Here is a 20293-nt window from a genome sequence, read left to right as displayed (position 1 = left end):
CCATCAACCCTTCAACGCGAGGTGAGGGTGAGATCAATCAGCCCTTCAGCGCAAAGTTGTACCTCACGGATAGACATATTGTACCAGTCACTGTAGTTCAACAAGGTGGTCTGTTAGGATCACTCCTTTTTGGTCTTGTGTTACACCCTTCATTCATCATATTAGAGACAAATGTAAGTTTCTTTTTCAGGCCTAACACCTTGATGACGTTACCATGATAGGGGATTCATAGAAGGTGGCTAAAGCCCTTGACAATATTCAGGAGACCGATGTTTGGTGTAACGCCCTGAATTTAATTAATTATTTAATTAAATTAATTAAGGATTTAATAATTGGAAATTGATCGAAGTTGAGATTTATCCGAGAAATTTGATTATTAATTATGTCGGTTTAAATTGTTATCTGGTAATTATTTTTATATTGGAGTTGTAGAAATAATATAATTATTATTATATTGGAGTTGTAGAAATAATATAATTATTATTATATTGGAATATGAGTTGTTGGTTAGGTTTATTTTATGGTGGTATGTAATAATAAGGAGGTGTAGAGAAGTTGAGCCCAATAGAGGAATATTATTATTATTATTATTTGGTTAAGAGTTATAATAATAATAATAATAATAATAATAATAATAATAATAATAATAATAATAATAATAATAATAATAATATTATTATTATTATTATTATTATTATATATTGGATTAAATGGAATAAGAGGATTAGGTTTACTATAAGAAAGAAATAATAAGGGTTTGGAGCTCTAGAGAAGAAAAAGAGATTTATCGTAGAAAATTGCAAAGCTGCAGAGAAAGAGAAAGAGCGAGGTTGGAACTATGGCGGCAACGAAGTGCAACCGAAATAGAGAGCGACCTCCAATCCAAGGTAAGGGTGAGGTTCTAGCTCTATAAACGGGATTATGATGAATGATATGTGGGGGTTATGATTGTATGGATTGTCTCTGTTTTGTGTGGTTGTTTGTATCTTTGAGATTGAATTTTGTTGATGTTGAAATTGATTGATGTCTGTGAATAAGGTTACAAAAGTTCAATCAATTTTTGTGGGAAATTAACCTAGGGTTTATAATTATTATTATTATTGAGGAATTAAGTGCAGAAAAACGGATTAATGTTGGTTGAGTATAACTATTATAGTGCTATGTCTCTGTGTTGGTCGAAATTGATTTGCAACTGAATCGAAGGAGGGAAATTGAGTGTTTGGGTTGAGTTATAGGGATTTGGTATGATGGGGTTTGAGATTTGGGATCAAAATCAATGTTAAAATTCATGTTTTATGATTCCAATTCACTACCATATGTTAGGTATGAATGAATATGTGTTTGTTTTATGAAAAATAATTGAATTGGTTGGATTTTAATGGAAAAATGCATAAAACCCGTAGTTGTTCCAGGGCAAAAATCTAGTTTTGGAGAAAACTTCAAAAATTCATATCTTTTGATCCGTAAGTCCGTTTGAGTCCCCGTTCGAAGCGCTAGAAAGCTAATAATGTGTATTTTCTTATAAAAATAGTTTCATGTTCTGAAAATAAAATTTAATTTGTGTGTAATGAAGTTTTATTGTGTCGGTGTATGATACCGGTGTTTGCGCTTTCCGGAAACTTAGAAAATTCATAACTTTTGACTCGGGTGTCCATTTGACGTGCAGTTTGGACCGTTGAAAAGCTAAAATTATGTTCTATCTTATAAAAATATTTTCAAACACAGTAGATGAATTTTGTTGAATTGATATACATTTTCTTGTGTAATGTTGTGTAATTGTCGAACCGGGTGTGCGCTATTAATCGTGTGCATGTTGTATGAACTTGTGTGATTGAATTGCATGTTGTATGAACTTGTATGATTGAATTGCATGTTGTTACTGCTGTTGTGTTGTTGTTATTTCTATAAGTTGTTGCTTCATACAATTTGTTGATATAAGTTGTTGTCGATATGTTGACTAAGTTGTAGGCCTATGGCCAGTGTTGAAGCGACGTTGAGTACCTCTAATGTTGGTACAGTGTTGAATTGTTGTCGTTATTGCATTGTTGTTGTTGTGACGTTGTGGTTGTTGTTGCATGCATACATTTGCATTGTTTAAGTTGGCCTTGATGGCACCACGTTGAAAAGTTGAAGGCTTATGCCTTGGCCTTAATGGCACCACGTTGAAGGCTTACGCCTTGTTGAAATGCCTCGATAACCTGGCATATGTTTAAGTTTGGAGTTTTACTCCAAATGGTACCACATGCATTTGCACAGTTGAGTCGCATTTGAAGTTGTTGTTGTTATTTAGTTGTTGTTGTTGTTGTTGTTATTACGTTGTTGTTGTTGATATAAGTTGTTGTTGTTGTAAGTTGTTGTTGTTATAAGTGGTTGTTGTTATTAAGTTATGATGATTTAAATTGTGAAATAATTATTATAACTATTTTTATAGTTGTTGTTGCTAATTGTTGTTACTAATTGTTGTTATACTTGTTACTGAATATTGTTCACTACAAGAAATATGGTCTACGGTCACGCTAAATTTTTCCACAATTCAAAAACTGTGGCCATATACAGTCTTTGACCAGGTTTTTCAAGTCGTAGACATATGTTTTAAAACATTGAATCTGGAGTGTGAAAGTGTGGCCTTTTCTTCATTTGTCACGGTTAACAAACTGTAGATATTTTAAGCCGCAGATAAAAACCGCGGCATTATAATTTTTACTTCAAATTGTGGCCCAAGCCCAAAAAAATATACCCCGCCAGAATTTCCCTCCATTTTTGTTTCCCTCTCCTTAATTAATTTCTTTTATAATTTTTTTTAATTAAAAAAAACATTGAAAATATAAATACAAGTGTCTCACTCTAACCTAATTTTCCTCTCCTCCCTCTCATGTTCCTCAATCGCCGTCGACAACAACAAAAGAAACCCTAACACAATCAAACTCAGTCTCATTCTGTTCCTCACATTTCAGACTTTCTCCCAGTTCCCGTTTTTCTTGTTCTTTCAAACTTACCTCCTTGACCAAAAGAAAATTAAACCTCAACCGAATCACACTCTCTCCTTCCTCAAATCGGTCCTCTCTCACAATTTCGAATCTTTCTCTTCTCTAAATCCACTTCCTTCAAGAGAAAATCGTGAACGGTGATGGTGGTGCGGCCGATTCCTCTACTCCGATCGACGATAACAACGAACGTTGCCTTCTTCTCTTCTCATCACAAACGCCAGCGCGACCTCCATCTCCGGTGAGATCTTCTTTCCGTCACGGTTCGATCCTCTCCGCCTCGTCTCAATGTCTTGAATCTGTAAAACTGGGTGAGATCTTTTCAAACCTATTTCGTTTTCTCTCTATTAATCTCTCTTCTTCTATCTCTGTATATTCTGAAGGGTTTGTGTATATTCTCAATTTTAGGGTTTCATGAATGTTAGGATTCTTCTAGGGTTTTATATGAACGTGAACCCGTACAATAATTTTTGAAGGGTTCTGTGTATTTGGGAAGATGATGAACAAAAGTTTTAGGGTTTTTGTGTTTGTTGCTCTGCGGTTGATGTTGAACATGAACCGATCTCATCCTCTTGGGATCTCATGCTTTTGATTTTGAATTTAATTTTCAGGTTTGATATTCAGTTGAACAATGCCACTCACTGAAGATAAGCACAAATCTATGTAAGATTTTCTGTTTTTAGGCTTTTTTTCTCACATTTTAATGTTCTATTTTATCCACACATCGATGGCTTATTGTGGCTGTTTATTGATCCAGGATTGCAAGAAACTGTTTGTATCTTTTCTGAGGCATTTAACCAAATGTTTGACTCTCCAAGACTACAACATGACTGATTATTTTTTAGCTATTTAATGTATACCTGTTATGTTTAATAATATGTTTTTGTTCAGAAGGTTGATTCTGATAGGGAGGAGATTCTAAGAGAAGAAACAGCAAAACAAGAGACAACAATTGTATGTGTGTTCTCAATCTGTTATGCATTGCTTGTTTTATATTTGTGTTGTCTACCCATTACAAATATTTATGCATTACCACCAGAAATCTCAGCATCCGAATTCGCCGGCTTACCTTTTGCCGGTATAACAACTCTGCAAGCACTTTCCCAGACAATAGAAATCAAGCTCGACGACAGCGGTGAATGGAAAAACATTTGATCACTGCTTCATCAGGTGGTGTAAGCCACTATGCAGTTCAATTAGAGAAATTGGGCAAAACTCATGTGACGGCCAAAAGGTGCTGCATTAAAGAGTCCTTCCGGTAAGACAGAAGAGTCGGTTCAGTGCAAAGGGGTCCTGAAGGTTCTCTCAGTGCTGGTACCGAGGCTGCTGTTGCTCGTGACGCTTTTGAAGGAATGATAGAAACTTTGTCAAGGACCAAAGAAAGTATTGGGCGTGCAACTCGTCTTGCCATAGATTGTGCTAAGTATGGCATTGCCAACGAGGTCAGCTCCATCATATTCTTGCTGTTTTCTAGTTATAAATTATGGAATGCATCTTCTTTCTGTTTGCTTTATATTAAGTTAGAGATCATTAATAGAAATGTGATTATAGATTCTAAGATGCCGTACTCGTTGCTACTATTTTTGTGATTTTATGGGCACTGTACTAGACTTACTTCTAAATCCTTATATTCAGGTTGTTGAACTTCTCATCCGGAAGTTGGAAAATGAAGCTAGTTTTCATCGCAAAGTGGATTTATTTTTTCTTGTTGATTCTATCACTCAGTGCTCACATAGTCAAAAAGGTGGGTGAAGAAATGAGATAATCCTTTGTTATTAGCATTTATTATCAGTGTTTTTATTTCTACTTCTCTTCACAGAATGTTTGAACTCATTTTGATGCTTTGCTCATGTTCAGTCTATGGTTCTAGTTGTAGTTTCCAATCTAGAATAGAGTAAAATTTGGCTGGTGTTTGTGCAGGTATTGGTAGTTTCAGGAGAGACATGTTGTGGTAAAACAATACAGCTGCCACAATTCATTTTGGAAGAAGAAATATCTCGTTTGTGTGGAGCTGACTGCAACATAATTTGCACTCAACACCGACACTGAGACATAAGTCTATTTTTGTACGGTTTCGTTGTCTTATATGATTCCAATTCCAAGCATTATTAGACTGCAATAAATTCTTGATATACCTTTTGACGGTTGATTTGTCAAGTCATTTGTGTTATGTTGTCTTTACTATATCCGTCGTTTTGTTCCTTTATACGTCTACTAAAGTAAACTGTTTGACAATTTATTTGATTAGGTTATGCGAGGGAGGAGAACTACTTGACCGAATATTGGGCAAGTAAGTTCAGTTTGATCTTAGATGTGATTGACTCTCCAGGTTGAGTTATGGGCACTAAACAAGATTCATGGAGGTATCTAATATATCTTTAGACATTGCTTTTGATTTGGAACTTTGTTGTTTTTGTTTGATTTGGGACTTTGTTGTTTTTATGTGACTTGTTGTTTAGATAATTGCATTCAAATGTATTCAAATGTTTTCAAACTGTATGCAAAGTGGTTAGTTAAGGGTTAGATATATTCCTTTGACTCTCAACTTGAATTAACTGTGAAAATGTATTTCTAAAACAGACTATACAGTGCGGTAGATTTCTTTTTGATCATCACCAAAACCAGGTATATATCATTGTCTCTTTTCATCATTGGTTAGAGTTTGACATAAAGCACTTCCTAACCATAAGACTTTTAAATCTACCATCTTGCAGGTGGTTGCTAACTATATATTTAGCTCTTGCTACTATTAGTTGAGCATGGTTCTAAATAAACGTGTTTATGGTGGTCACCAATAATCATATGGCTCTTGCTACTATTAGTTGAGCATTAGAATGTTTTGTATTTAATTTTCAATATGTGATTTGACCTCATTGAATGGGTCAATTTGGATTTTTAAGATGATATTTTAGTGTGTTTGTATATAAAAGTGTGAATTTTTAATGAATTAAAGCTCAAAACGTGTTATTGGGATAAATAACACGACTCGTTGTCCACCCCTACATGTATGTATAACTTATAACTTATGTAGTAAATGTTATTGCTATCATGATTAAAGTAATTTTTTTCTTCTTAATTAAGAATATTAAATTGATTAATGATAATAATAAGAAAACTAAGGGAATAAACCGTGGCGAGATAAATGGTTTAGAATGCATAACATATAACAACAGTTTTAAATCTGTGGTCATAACCAAACCGTGGCTATATCTTGAACCAAAACTGTATCGTAAACGTTAAATTGAAACCGTGGCTTTACCATATAGCCACAGTTTTGCAGTCATGGCAAATACAAACCGCGGCCTTAATCAAGCTACCTAAACCGTGGCCTATAAAAGCCACGGTTGTCAAAATAACGTGGTCTATACCAAAAAACCGTGGACTTTACTTTAGGCCACGGCCGCATACTCCACAGTTGGATTTTCGTGGCCAAACCGTGGCCTAAGCGTTACGCCACGGTTATTTTGCATATAGCCTCGGTTTCTTGGGCGTGGCAGGAGACCTTTTTTTTTGTAGTGGTTATCATAATTGTTGTTGGTAAATAATTATTATAACCGTTGTTGCTATTTGTTATTATAACTGTTGTTTGAATAAGTATCAAGTGGTGATATTGTATGATCTAATCTTAATATATTATTTATCATACGCTTGTTTATATTGTTGGATATCTCACCCCTTCTGTAATGATGTTACCTATTATGGGTAATTGAGCAGGTACTCAAGAATAGCTGTGGAAGTGAAGTAACTTTATGAAGTCTTTAATTGTTGTTAGTTCGAGTTGGTCTTGCTCTGATACGTAGCACTCGGGGGGGTGTTTATGTGTTGTTTCTAAGTTGCTGTTATTACTAATTGTTGAATAATTATAAATTGAACGATGTTTTAGTTGAATAAAGTTGCTAACTGATCTATAAGTTGGAAGTTGTAATTCTGTGGTTTTAATTTTTTAAAAAGGTTGTTATGTTCCTATGAATAAATGTTTTGTGAGTTGTTCAGCCGAATGCTATGTATCATATTAAAAGAAATACAGGTTGCTTTGTTGTTTTATGTTGAAATGTGACATCCTGTTTTATGTTTGAAAATTTTAGCACTCTGATTTTTAATATAAATGTCGGGTAGAAAATGGGGTGTTACATTTGGGTGAAGTTATTTGGAAGGGTTATTAGTCGAGATATAGACTTTATTGAGGGTTGCCCATGAAGAAAGTTGTTAGAGTTGTTGAGTTAATGCATCTTCTTCCACAACTAAGGGATCCTTAGAGCAAGCTTTTTCTTCTTCGATCTTTTATGGGTATTACCAAACTGTTTTTGGATCTAGGAATGTGTCAACCTAATCATATGGAGAAATCAATAATTTGGTTTGATAAAAGTTACAAAGAGAAGTTGAAGACATCGTAGTTGATGGAGGTCTTTTCTACAGGGATCTTCAATGAAAGGTGGCTTCTTTACCCGTTATATATGAGGGATTGAGTTTGTACTCAGCAGTAACTTATGCCTCATATGCTTTTATGGATTATAAAATCAATCTTGGATGTTGTAGGACCATACATTGAGAGACAATAGAATATATTATATGGATTCTGATTTTGACAGAACTTTGAATGATCTTAGTGTTGTGATTGCAAATTTTAACCTTAACAGTTTTACTAATAAGGACATTGTCCCTCCAAAATCAGAAAATGTTTAGCGAGTGTTCTTTTTAGTAAAAATGTTCATGACATGGATGCAAAGTTTAATATGACTAGACAGAAATCAGTTTTTGGTTTCTTGCAAGGTGCACGTGCTCAAGATTTTCTACTTGTTATTCTTATTGATGGGCTAGGCCAATGCATGTTACTAATAGAGTATCGTACTACTCTTAAATACCACCTTATGATTCCCTTATTTTATATTGATGAGTTTTTCCCTGTTTGTCGCAAGACATGCTTAGATGCATTCAATAAACACACCATTCATTGTAAGGAGCTTCTATGCCTCAAATATTGGCATGTCTTTGTTAAGGATCTCATATTTGATATATTTCATCAGGCCAGAGTGTCTATGAAGAAATAAACGCATGCAAATTTCTTGACTGACCCACAGGAGGAAAAATTAATACTTAGGCCAACATATTTTCTGGTGTACGGTTGGGTATGAGAGAATCATGCATGTACGGACTTGACTGAGATTTTCTCTCTGGTTGGACTGAGAGCCAGAGGTTTTACCGTGGGAATGACAACCCTCAAATCCGCTTCAAGTAAAGTGGTCAAACATCAGAAAGTGTATTCCGACAATCAACATATTTTTATACTATTTGTTATTGACACATTTGTTTTCTGAGAAACAGTGAATCTTTTACTGTGTGCCCCAAAATCTATGTATAACACTGGTGTGTCTTCTAAGTCAATAAATATAATTTTTAAGATAATTATCATCCAAAATAAAATATTTTATTATCTATTTATTTTATAAACTATTATAAATAATACTTAAAAAAATATCATAATCTAAAATTTAGATATGGGAGGGAACACACCTCCATCTCCATGCAAAGTTAAAACCCAACAAATCTTTTAGGAGTTACTATTACTATTATGGTATATTATGAAACATAGTTTAGGTTAAAGATGCAATGTATCATAAGGCTAAGGCTATAACAGTATCCTCACAAAAGTAGCATTTGATTCGCTAAGAAAACATGGATAACCATTGAAGATTTCAGAATACGTTTAAAATAGTAAAACATCGTCATCGTAAGATAAATTAATTATCCAATAATGCCTTACCTTCTCATGCTCACTAAAGTAGAAGAAAAAGTGTATGAAGCTTATGCAACAGCTCGTGACTCTATGGCTACTATTGATTTGATGCTCTCTCTCTCTCTCTCTCTGAATTTACCTTTAAGAAGAAGATAAAAGATAGATGGAAATTTAAGGTTACATTAAAAATATAAATATTAAATACACAATTGAAATATAAAACCAAATGTACATCGATTTTTTTATTTGTTGAATAGACCAAAATATTAAGTTTATTTTGACTGAAAGCTGAAACAATATTAAAATGCTATTTGTATGTTTAATATAACAACACATAAATCTCTATCTCTATATAAACTTGAGAAACTTGACTAACCACCAAAAATCCAAAATAGTCCTTATATATATTTTTTGTTCGATGTCATGTGTTCTCTTTTTTGGGCAAATGTGTGATTGTTTAAACAACATAAATATTAATATATGTATTAAAATGTTGATTATGTTTTTTTTTTTTTAAATATTAGATCCAACTCTAGTATGGTCGAAGTGTAGTTTCTTGGTTTGACAGGATTAAGCATGAAGTCGAAGGTTGTTCACATACTTGTGTCGAAGATGTTAGGGTTGTTAGCATGTTAAATTAGGTTTAGTGTTTAAACCCTAATTTGTTAAGTTAGCTTGTTTATTAAGTTGACTTGTGTAATGGGCCTTGTGGAAAAAGCCCATTAGTTAGTATGTTAGGTTTTATTATAAATAGCATACTAGTCTCTCATCATTGTTAAGCTGCAAATCCTAATTTAGAGTGAAAGAAGTTATTTGTTATTCTTGTAAACTAGTAATCTTGTTTTAAGAGAAAGTAAAAGAATAGCAGTTATAACCAATTCCTTGTGTTCTTCTTATCTTCCCTAATTCCCTATTATATTTTGTTCTTGACATCGTTTTTCACAACAAATTGGTGCGGTGAGCGTGGAGAAGATGCCTTCAACAAAGTATGAGATTGAAAAGTTCACCGGAGTGAATGATTTCGGTCTGTGGTGCTTGAAGATGAAAGCCCTACTGGTTCAGCAGGGTTGCTTGGAAGCGTTGAAGGGAGAGGCAGCCATGAACGCAGAATTGACGGCAGCGGAGAAGACGAATATGATCGAGAAAGCACACAACACAATTTTGTTGAGCCTTGGTGATAAGGCTCTAAGACATGTATCAAAGGAGACGACGACATCAGAGTTATGGGTGAAACTTGAAAGTTTGTATAAGACCAAATCGCTGGTAAATTGACTCTACTTGAAGCAAGCTTTATATTCATTCAAGATGACTGATGACAAAGTGTTAGCTGAGCAGTTGGATATGTTCAACAAGCTGATTCTTGATCTTGAAAATATTGATGTGAAGATCGATGATGAAGATTAACCGTTGTTACTATTGTGTTCTTTGCCTCGATCACATGCTCACTTCAAAGAAACTCTCTTGTATGGAAGGGAGTCCCTGACGTTTGAAGAAGTTCAATCAGCCTTGTATTCTAAGGACTTAAACGAACGAAAGGAGCAAAAACCTTCGACTATTGGTGAAGGTTTGGCCGTTAAAGGAAAATTCTTGCGAAAGGATGGTAAGTTCGACAAGAAGAAAGGAAAAAGTCAGCAGAAGTCTTATAGTGGCGAAACATCTGGTATTCGATGCTATCATTGTAAGAAGGAGGGTCACACAAGAAAGGTGTGTCCTGAACGCCTGAAAGATCATGGAGGTAAGGATAATGGTAATGCAGCCATTGTTCAAGATGATTTTGAATCATCTGATGTCCTTGTGGTTTCAAGCAGTGAATCTAGGAAGGAGTGGATTGTGGATTCAGGTTGCACTTGGCACATGACTCCAAACAAAGACTTATTCGAGGAATTATGTGATCAAGATAGTGGATCAGTACTGCTGGGAAACAATAAAGCTTGCAAAATTGCAGGTATTGGATCTGTGATATTCAAGCTCCATGACGAGTCAATAAGGTTGTTGACTGAAGTCAGGTATGTTCCTTATTTGAAGAGAAATCTACTTTCTCTTGGTGAATTCGACAAGAAAGGATATGTTTTCCAAGGAGAGAAAAATGTCCTAAGAGTCATAAGGGGTCAAAGGAAGTCTTGAGAGGTGTGAAGAAACAAGGCTTGTATACCCTTGAGGATGAAGTTGTAAGTGGTTCGACAAATGTTGCATCCACGAAACCTTTGTCGAAGACAGAAATCTGGCACATGAGATTGGGCCATGTCAGTGAAAAGGGCCTGGTTGAATTAGGGAAACAAAATCTGCTTGGTGGAGACAAAGTCGAGAAGCTGAAATTTTGTGAACCCTGTGTATTTGGAAAATCTTGCAGAGTGAAGTTAAACAAAGGCAAACAAAGAACACATGGATCCCTTGATTACATCCATGCTGATCTTTGGGGGCCTGCAAGGTGTCCATCACATTCAAGAGCAAGGTATTTTCTATCCATACTTAATGATTATTTTAGGAAGTTATGGGTATTCATCCAGAAGACTAAGGATGAAACTTTTGAGAATTTCATAAGTTGGAAGACTCTGGTAAAAAATCAGACTGGCGGGAAGGTCAAGAGGTTGAGAACCGACAATGGCCTTGAGTTTTGCAATGAGGCATTCGACAATTTTTGTGTGGCCTTTGGTATTGCAAGGCATAGAACTACTGCAGGTACTCCACATCAAAATGGTTTGGCTGAAAGGTTTAATCGAACTATTTTGGAGAGAGTCAGATGCATGTTAACTAGTGCGGGGTTAAAGAAGGTGTTCTAGGCTGAGGCTGTTTCGACAGCAACATATCTGATAAACAGGTGTCCTTAGACAGCATTAGATATGAAGACACCTGAAGAAGTTTGGTCGGGACATCCACCAGATCTTGACAAACTGAGAGTATTTGGCTGTGTATCCTATGCTTACATTAGGCAAGACAAGGTCAAACCTAGAGCTCTAAAATGCATGTTCATGGGATACCCTGAAGGAGTCAAAGCTTATAGGCTATGGTGCCTAGAGCCAGGTTACAGGAGGTGTATCACCAGTCGAGATGTAGTTTTCAATGAAGGTGAGACGGCTTTCAAGAAAACTGATGATGATGGTCGAAATGCAGAAGAGCTGGAACAGGTAGAGATTCTTGTTGAGGTGGAGCAAGTTGATGCTGAATTACATATCCCTGATGAAGTCGAAGAAACAAAAGATGCTGAGGAAGTTGAGGAAACTGTTGATGACTATCTATTGTCGAGAGATAGGTCGAGAAGAGTCATGAAGCCACCTCAGAGACTTGGGTATGCAGATCTTATAGCTTATGCATTAATCTCTGCCAATGAGGTTCTTGATGATGAACCTAGAGACTATAAGGAAGTTATGAGGAGTCGAAATAAGACTGAATGGCTGAAGGCCATGAATGATAAGATGAATTCTCTTCATGATAATCACACCTGGGAATTGATCAAGAAACCTGCTGGGGCAAGGTTAGTCAGCTGTAAATGGATTTTCAAAGTTAAGGAAGGAATTGAAGGAGTGACGTCGAAAAGATACAAGGCGAGGTTGGTCGCAAGGGGTTTCACTCAGAAAGAAGGTGTCGACTTTAATGATGTGTTTTCTCCTGTTGTGACGCATAGGTCCATTCGAATGTTGCTTGCCATGGTGGCACAGTTCGACCTTGAACTGGAACAGATGGATGTGAAGACTGCGTTCTTGTATGGTGATCTAGATGAAACAATCCTGATGAGGCAACATGAAGGGTCTGTCGAAAAGGGGAAGGAAAATTATGTGTGCAAGCTAAATAGATCTTTGTATAGACTGAAACAATCTCCTCGACAGTGGAATAGGATATTCGACAAGTTCATGGCACGCATAAGTTTCATTAGAAGTCAGTTCGACCATTGTGTTTACTTCAGATTTCGACCTGGAAATTCATTTTTTATTTTGTTGGTTTAAGTGGATGATATTCTCATAGCAAGTAACAAAGTCGAAGATGTGATGAGGGTGAAGGCTGAACTCAATAAGGAGTTCGATATGAAGGATCTGGGAGCTGCTTCCAGGATTCTTGGAATTGACATTCGAAGAGATAGAAAGAAGTCGAAGTTATGCTTATCTCAAGAGGCATATCTACGAAAGATTATCGAAAAGTTTAGTATGACGAATTCGAAGCCAGTTGTGACTCCAACAAACCCTCAATTCAAGCTGAGTATTGATCAGTGTCTCAGTACTGATGTCGAAAGAGCCTGTATGAATAGCATCCCATATGCTAATATAGTTGGTTCTTTGATGTATGTTATGGTCTGTACTAGACCCGACATAGCATATGCAGTAAGTCTTGTAAGCAGGTACATGGCGAATCCTGGAAAGGCTCACTGGCAAGCATTGAAGTGGATTTTAAGGTACATAAATGGGTCTCTGAACAGAGTCCTAATTTATGGTGGAGCCTTGGGTGAATATAGTAAAGCAGCAATTGAAGGATATGTCGACTCTGATTATGCAGGTTGTGTGGATTCCAGAAAATCTATTTCTGAATATGTTTTCACTATGTTTAGTACTACAATTAGTTGGAAAGCAACACTTCAGAAGGTTGTTGCTCTATCAACTACTGAAGCGGAGTATATTGCCCTAACTGAAGCTGTGAAAGAAGCATTGTGGCATGAATGTTTCACAAAGGAGTTAAAACTTCAAGGTCAAGGTATCACTGTTAAATGTGATAGTCAAAGTGCAATACATTTGTCGAAGAATTCAGCCTATCATGAGCGAACTAAGCACATCGATGTGAGGTTGCATTTCGTCAGAGGAGTAATTGAGCGTGGAGAAGTCCAAGTGCTGAAGGTTTTGACAGATCACAATGCTGCTGATATGATCACCAAATCATTTTCGATTTGCAAGTTTTTCCACTGTATGCAGTTGATAAAGCTGCATGAAGAAAGCCAGTTGTTCCCTTGATGTTGTAGAGTTAGATCCAAGGTGGAGATTTGTGAGATATTGGATCCAACTCTAGTATGGTCGAAGTGTAGCTTCTTGGTTCGACAGGATTAAGCATGAAGTCGAAGGTTGTTCACATGCTTGTGTCGAAGATGCTAGGGTTGTTAGCATGTTAAATTAGATTTTAGTGTTTAAACCCTAATTTGTTAAGTTAGCTTGTTTATTAAGTTGGCTTGTGTAATGGGCCTTGTGGAAAAAGCATACTAGTCTCTCATCATTGCTAAGCTGCAAATCCTAATTTAGGGTGGGAGAAGTTATTTATTATTCTTTTAAACTTGTAATCTTGTTTTAAGAAAAAGTAAAAGAATAACAGTTATAATCAATTCCTTGTGTTCTTCTTATCTTCCATAATTCTCTATTATATTTTGTTATTGACATCGTTTTTCACAACATTTTTTTAATCATTTTTTTCTATCTTATCTTAGTATCACACCTATTATCATTTGAAGGTTTTATTAGAACTTTTTTCTTATAACATTAAATAAATAAATTGAATAATATTATTGATAAACTATTTTAATATATAAAAACGGTATATATTCAAAAATATATATCTTTGCACCACAATTGAGAATTAGTTAAAATTAATATTATTTTACTTTTCATTTAGAACAATTAAATTAACTAATTATATTCTTTTATACTTTATTTTAAAATTATTAATTTATAAATATCAATAATTTGTTAACAATTTATATACTTAAATATTTTAATACTTTTACTTTAGAAACAGATCATTAAAAAATCGTTATTGCCTATAATTCATACATGTTTGTTTATCACTACCCAATTAGTTAATTTTTTTTATATCTTCTAAGTAAAAATATTTATTAACTTGAATTTATTATAAAAATCTTACAAAAAATCATTTTTAACAAAGAAATTAGTTAATATTAGTACAATTATAATATTTTAATTATAATTTTTCACAAATATATAGTATTGTAACTTTGAAGTCCCGAGCTTAAATTCCATAGAAAACTATTGGAAATTGATCAATAGTATCATCATATATAATTTTTTTAACTACGAAAATTCACGAATAAATCTTATATAATTAAATCTTACATCATTAAACCGCAAGTAAATTTATTTTTAAATTGGATGAATTTTTATTTTAAAATTGATTCAAACCGCTTTGTAAACACTTTTAAAAAGATATTTAAAAGGCTTAAAATTATGTTATATTCTCTAGTAAGGTGAAATAATTTTTTGGTAGGTCAAATGGTCTATCCTACTCCTGCAACTGGAAAAATGAGTTGTGGAATATTCAATTTCTTAAAGTTATTTTAGGCCTCTAAAGTTCATCATGCACGGTAATAATTAGGATACTTGTGTCTCATTTCATTTTCACCTTTCACCATCTTTTTATAACACTTGACGCTATGAAAAATAATGCCAGGTTAGGCAGTTGGCACAATCTGTCACTTTCGACTTACGGACTTATCGGTTTAACAATTTATATAGCCATATGAATGTCCAAATGTCACATAGCTGTATTATTAATCTATTTCAGTTCCACTTGGGCAATTTTAAGAGAGAGAAAAAAAAAAAAAGAGCCAAGCAGAATGTCAACGGTGAATGATACAATGCGATATAGCTTATTACTGATCAGAATGGAAATTGTTAAGAAATGAGTTGTTGATGAAGTGTATGTTTGGATTGACTTCTACAAGCCCCAAAAGCACTTCTAGTGCACCTCAACTTGAAAATTGATTTTTTTTCTTGTTTGGATACTTTTTCAAAAGCAATTCTCCTACTCCAAAAGCAATTCTAGTAGAAGCTACAATTCCTAGCTTTTGAGTTTAGTAGAATCAATTCAACATATACTATATATATTATTTATTACAACTCTTTTAAATTTTCCATTTTTACCCTCTTTAATTTTTATCAATGACTTCTTTTCTTTTTTATTTGTATTAGAATTTATTACCATTTTGGTAATTATCCAATTCAAAATCATTTTTGTTAAAACTATCCAAACAACATTAATCGATGACAATCACTTCTATATCATTGTATCCAAACATAAATCAATTATTTTAAACTCAATTCTGTTGAAATCAATTCTACTAAACTCAATTCTTTCAGAATCAATTATGTCCACCGCCAATCCAAACACACCCGAAGTTGCAAATAACATCTAAAGAAACTTAGTCACGTCCAGTTAAGGTGACAATAAATTAACAAATTTCATTTAGGTTTATTGTTCTGTGCTCTGTGACTTTGCAAAAGCTTCCAAAGCACAAATTCAAATTTTGGATGTACCTAACTTAAAACTGGCACCAAGTGTAAGAAGTGATATGTGATTATAAACGCACTTTGGGAACAGCTTATGCCAAATGCCAACAAACAACCATATTGAGGAGCATTGGAGACCAGAATCACGAATGAAATTTATCAATTCCCATTATTAATCACTAAACATCACTATTAGTGAGATTCGTGCTACCTAAGCAATAAAAAAAAGTTGCCACAAACAGACAAGAGAATATGGGCGAGCTGAACATGTTGTATAGGATATAGTTACTATTCAATTTAATGAGTGAAGCTAACAAATTACAACAAGACATTGTTGATCTTTACATGAGAACGTTTTTCAATCGATTATATACTGTTACAAAAATCAGGACAAAGTCTACCACACATGCACAGAAAAGCAAACCACAATACAACAAATCATGTCATGCCCCTCCACTTCCTTCCTAAGAAAAAGTGGGTAATTTAAAGCTGAAAACAACAGATTTTGATGGCAGGATGGCCAAACCTAAACTAAATTGCAAGAGCATCCACCATAAATTATTTGGACTTACTAGACTTATAATCGGAAGCTGCGGCTTTAGCAACAGATTTAGCCAAGGTGGTAGGTTTAATAACACTCTTAGGATTAATAGCCTTCCTAATCTTAAATGCAACCCAAGCAGTACCCAAAGCATGACCCGCAGCATCAAGCCCTTCACTTGTTGCGTGAGCAGCTTGTTCTCCATATCTGTAGTATACAAATTGCCAAATTAACTTCTGAACTTATAGAGAAGCATAATGAAATAGCAAACTATGGAAAGTGAATTCATTTGCTACTTCATAAGTTGTAAAAGAAATTTTATCAGGACAGATTCAATCCCTAATCTATAAACATTTTACACTTCAGATAATGCATTTATTGATCTTTACCTGTGGTCAACAAGTTCAGTTGTCACAGTGGATGTCGTTGACATGACATTTTTTCCAGCTACTTCGACAGCATCGCACACCTTACCTATTCACAAGATAATCAAAACATAAGTAAACAGAATGTAAATTTAAAAATTCAAACGTTTCAAGGATAGATTTATCACGGAAATAATTAGCTTGGTAAACTAAAAAAGTAGTACCATCTTAATCATAGCCAGCTCATGTTAAACGCCCAAATATAAGATATCTTGTGCAAATGAATATTACTAATGTCTAAAATCTAAAGACTGACTTTTGACAAGGCCAACAATATTCACATGATTTTACGAGGAGGTTTGGGGATATGCAATTGATCTTGAATGACTAAATTTGACACCTAATTATAGCCATAGGAAAACACAAATAATCTTGATGACCCTGATCCAACAATTTATCTTTTAGACTCTCACTGATCAAACTCAAAATAGTTTAGAGTTTACATATCAACTCATTACAACAAAAAGAAAATATCTAAATCAAAAAGGAATGACTGAGCATTGGTATGAATCAGCTGGGTGAAAATCCAATACAATCATCATCTGTTGATCCATATATCTAATTTTTAACAATACAAACTCGCCACTTCCTACCCGTGCTTAAAATAAACTAACATACTTTTGACCACAGTTAAAAATTTCTTCAAATTATACAATATATGTTATAATGATAACTGATATTGGTGCAAGCCTAATTTTAAGAGCTGATTGTATGACAACCTGACCCAATAAATTGTGAAATTTAGGAAAATAATTTATTTGATTAACTATTCTAGAAACCTGACCAGAAACTGAAAAGGATGAAATTTCATTAGAAAATAAATGGATAAATCAGATGATATGAGATTCATATAAGACAGGCTATATGAAACTCATACAACATATTGCAGTGAAATCAGAAAACATTTTCAATTCTAATGTTCAATCAATAAATGGACAATCCACATGCTCATCTAATATTTAGTTTCAATGAAAATAATGTGATGGAAATTTTCTATATCCATCTATTATCATTTAATACACCAAACCCTTACTGATGTGCAAAAAGGCCACAACATCGGACTAGAAAGACCACAACCTGTCTATTATCAGTTCACTAAGCATATTAGTAAATAATGAAACTAAAAACCTCGGACTAGAAAGACCACAACCTGAACACAGAAGTCCATCTGAAGCACCACAAAGAGTGTAAAATATGCTAAATTTCACTATAAAAAGTTTTTTTTTGTTTCTATTTGACCAAGATAGAGAGTCATCTAGTTCTTTTTTTTTTTTTGGTTGGAAGATATTTCATGTTTGGCTAGGGTTACGACTAAAGCAACTCAAGCAACATTTCAGCATGTTAATAACCGACGTAAATTATAATGAGTAATATCTCACTGACTTACTGAATCCATCCAATGATGCAAGCACAACTTCCCCCGGTAAAAGGCTGAAGAATTTCTTTCCGGCCTTTGAGTTTACCACTGAACTAGTAAAAAATCCAGACACTTTCACGACCCCAGAGAGCAATCCATTTGCAACTTTCTCTGTCATTTTAGTCACTCTCTTGACCCTGTTTAAAAAACATAACTACATATATCAGAAAAAAAGGTTTAAGTGTCAATTGATTAATAGCTAAGAGAGAACAAAGTCATCAAACATAAAGACAAACTTAACTATAAAAGCTTTAAAAAAGTATTACACTCTAACTTTCTGGTTCACTAAAATAGGACAGACAACATAATGTTGCATTTTACAACAAGGGGATGAAGTTTCATTTTTAAAAAGAAAAGACTAGAACATTGTAAACTGCTTTTATGATTAAGTCTTGTTGAATTTTCTCCGCCAAATTTTTTATGACTATTGGATTTTATAGAATCTACTGTTTGAGATTCCACATCAACTAGAGAAATTTCTAAAGTAGTCCTTAAAAAACTTAGCCATAAGTCACTAGCTAAAAACAGCTTATGACTTATAAGCTATTTTAGTCAAACACTACAATTTGAATCAGCTAACTAATTCACTATAAACCATCCATTAATAAGCTCACTAGCTAAAAACAGCTTATGACTTATAAGCTATTTTAGTCAAACAGAACCTAAAAGTCTAGTTGGCAAGTATTAATCATGTGTTTAAAGAGGATAGCGTGTCATTTAGTCTCACAATTTGACTCTTAAGATCTTAATTGATAAAAAAAATTAAAAAATCTTTAATGACATTTCACTCATATAGTCATATACACATGTAAAAGGAGTAAGAGTTAGTTTCTGAAATATAACATATATTAACATGATTAAGATTGTGTTTGGAACAGAAAGCATAACAGTAACAGACATAGCAGTATAGCACACACACCTTTTAATCCGCTTCAAGGTTTCAGGACTAATCTCAGTAGCACGCGAACCAGAAGCCATCCTTTTCTTCATAACCTTATTCCCCCATTCCAACCTGTCCATAGTAACATCCCCACACCACAAAATCCCCTTAATCACATGCCCAGAACCCGAAGCTATAAACCTCGCAGCACTTCCACTATAATCCTCCACATTCGGAGCCAAAGTAGTCCAATACGCCGCACATTGCCCCTCCATTATCTCCTTCTTCTTCTTCGACTCCAAATCCTTCGGCGAAATCTCCTTCGCCATTGATCCATCCAAAGCCTCTCCCTTCTTCTTCGCCTTCTCCGAAACCTTCTGCACAGAGAAATTACTGCAATTCGCTAGAATCGTGTCTAGCTCCTTCAATAACCTCTCTTGCCCTTTCGACGCGATTGTTAAACCATAGCTCAACAAATCGGAGTTGATGTCAGTTTTCTTCCGACGATCGTCTTCGTCTTCGTGTTCATCGAAACCCTTGGGTGCGAGGAATGAGAAGAAGTAGTGAGAATCATCAACTTTGACTGCGGTTTCTTCTTTCGCAAGAGGCCATTGGATCTCGTCAGCTATTCGAGCATATACAGCGATGGAGTTCTCTCCCTGACGGAGACGGACGACGGAGAAGTCACCGGAAGCGAGTTCGACACTGTATTCTTTATCAATGAGGTTGAGAATCGCGCCGGGGATCTTAACGAGAATCTCCTCGGTGGTTTCCAGTGGTGCTGAGGGAGAATTAGGAGATTCGACAGCGGGGACATCGTCCGGGAAGAGATTGTTAACGAGGTCGTTGAAGTCGATTGAAGGGTAGAGATTTGATTGAGAAGAGGAAGAAGGATGCGATGGAGCATCGGGGTTGGAATCGATGACTTCAGGGTAGAGTGAAGCTCTTCGAGTAGGGTTTTGAGTAGCCATTGAAATTTGAAATGTGATGAATGAGTATTGAATTGAATGGTTTGGGTTTGTTGCTGGCAAAGGAATGGAGTGTGGAAGATGGGTTTTCTATTTTTTTGGGAACGAGGGAAGGTTGGGGGCCAGTTAG

General features: G+C 34.8%; 2 protein-coding genes across 2 annotated transcripts; one reads left to right on the top strand and one right to left on the bottom strand.

The window, feature by feature from the left end:
- Window positions 1–4077: 4077 nt before the first annotated feature.
- On the top strand, window positions 4078–5507 carry LOC131623582 (ENHANCER OF AG-4 protein 2-like). Its single transcript, XM_058894581.1, has 3 exons — window positions 4078–4426; window positions 4620–4728; window positions 4905–5507. The coding sequence occupies exons 1-3, from the start codon at window positions 4337–4339 to the stop codon at window positions 4937–4939; spliced, it is 234 nt and encodes a 77-aa protein (XP_058750564.1). The 5' UTR covers window positions 4078–4336; the 3' UTR covers window positions 4940–5507.
- A 10716-nt stretch (window positions 5508–16223) lies between these two features.
- Window positions 16224–20293, bottom strand: LOC131623594 (protein EARLY-RESPONSIVE TO DEHYDRATION 7, chloroplastic). The gene is made up of 4 exons (XM_058894595.1): window positions 19235–20293; window positions 18286–18452; window positions 16863–16947; window positions 16224–16680 (listed from the first exon to the last, which is right to left on the bottom strand). The coding sequence occupies exons 1-4, from the start codon at window positions 20164–20166 to the stop codon at window positions 16491–16493; spliced, it is 1374 nt and encodes a 457-aa protein (XP_058750578.1). The 5' UTR covers window positions 20167–20293; the 3' UTR covers window positions 16224–16490.

Source organism: Vicia villosa, unplaced genomic scaffold (assembly GCF_029867415.1).
Source record: "Vicia villosa cultivar HV-30 ecotype Madison, WI unplaced genomic scaffold, Vvil1.0 ctg.000074F_1_1, whole genome shotgun sequence".
Classification (NCBI taxonomy): domain Eukaryota; kingdom Viridiplantae; phylum Streptophyta; class Magnoliopsida; order Fabales; family Fabaceae; genus Vicia; species Vicia villosa.
Note: the sequence above shows the minus strand (reverse complement) of the source record. Positions and strands in the feature narration are given on the sequence as shown.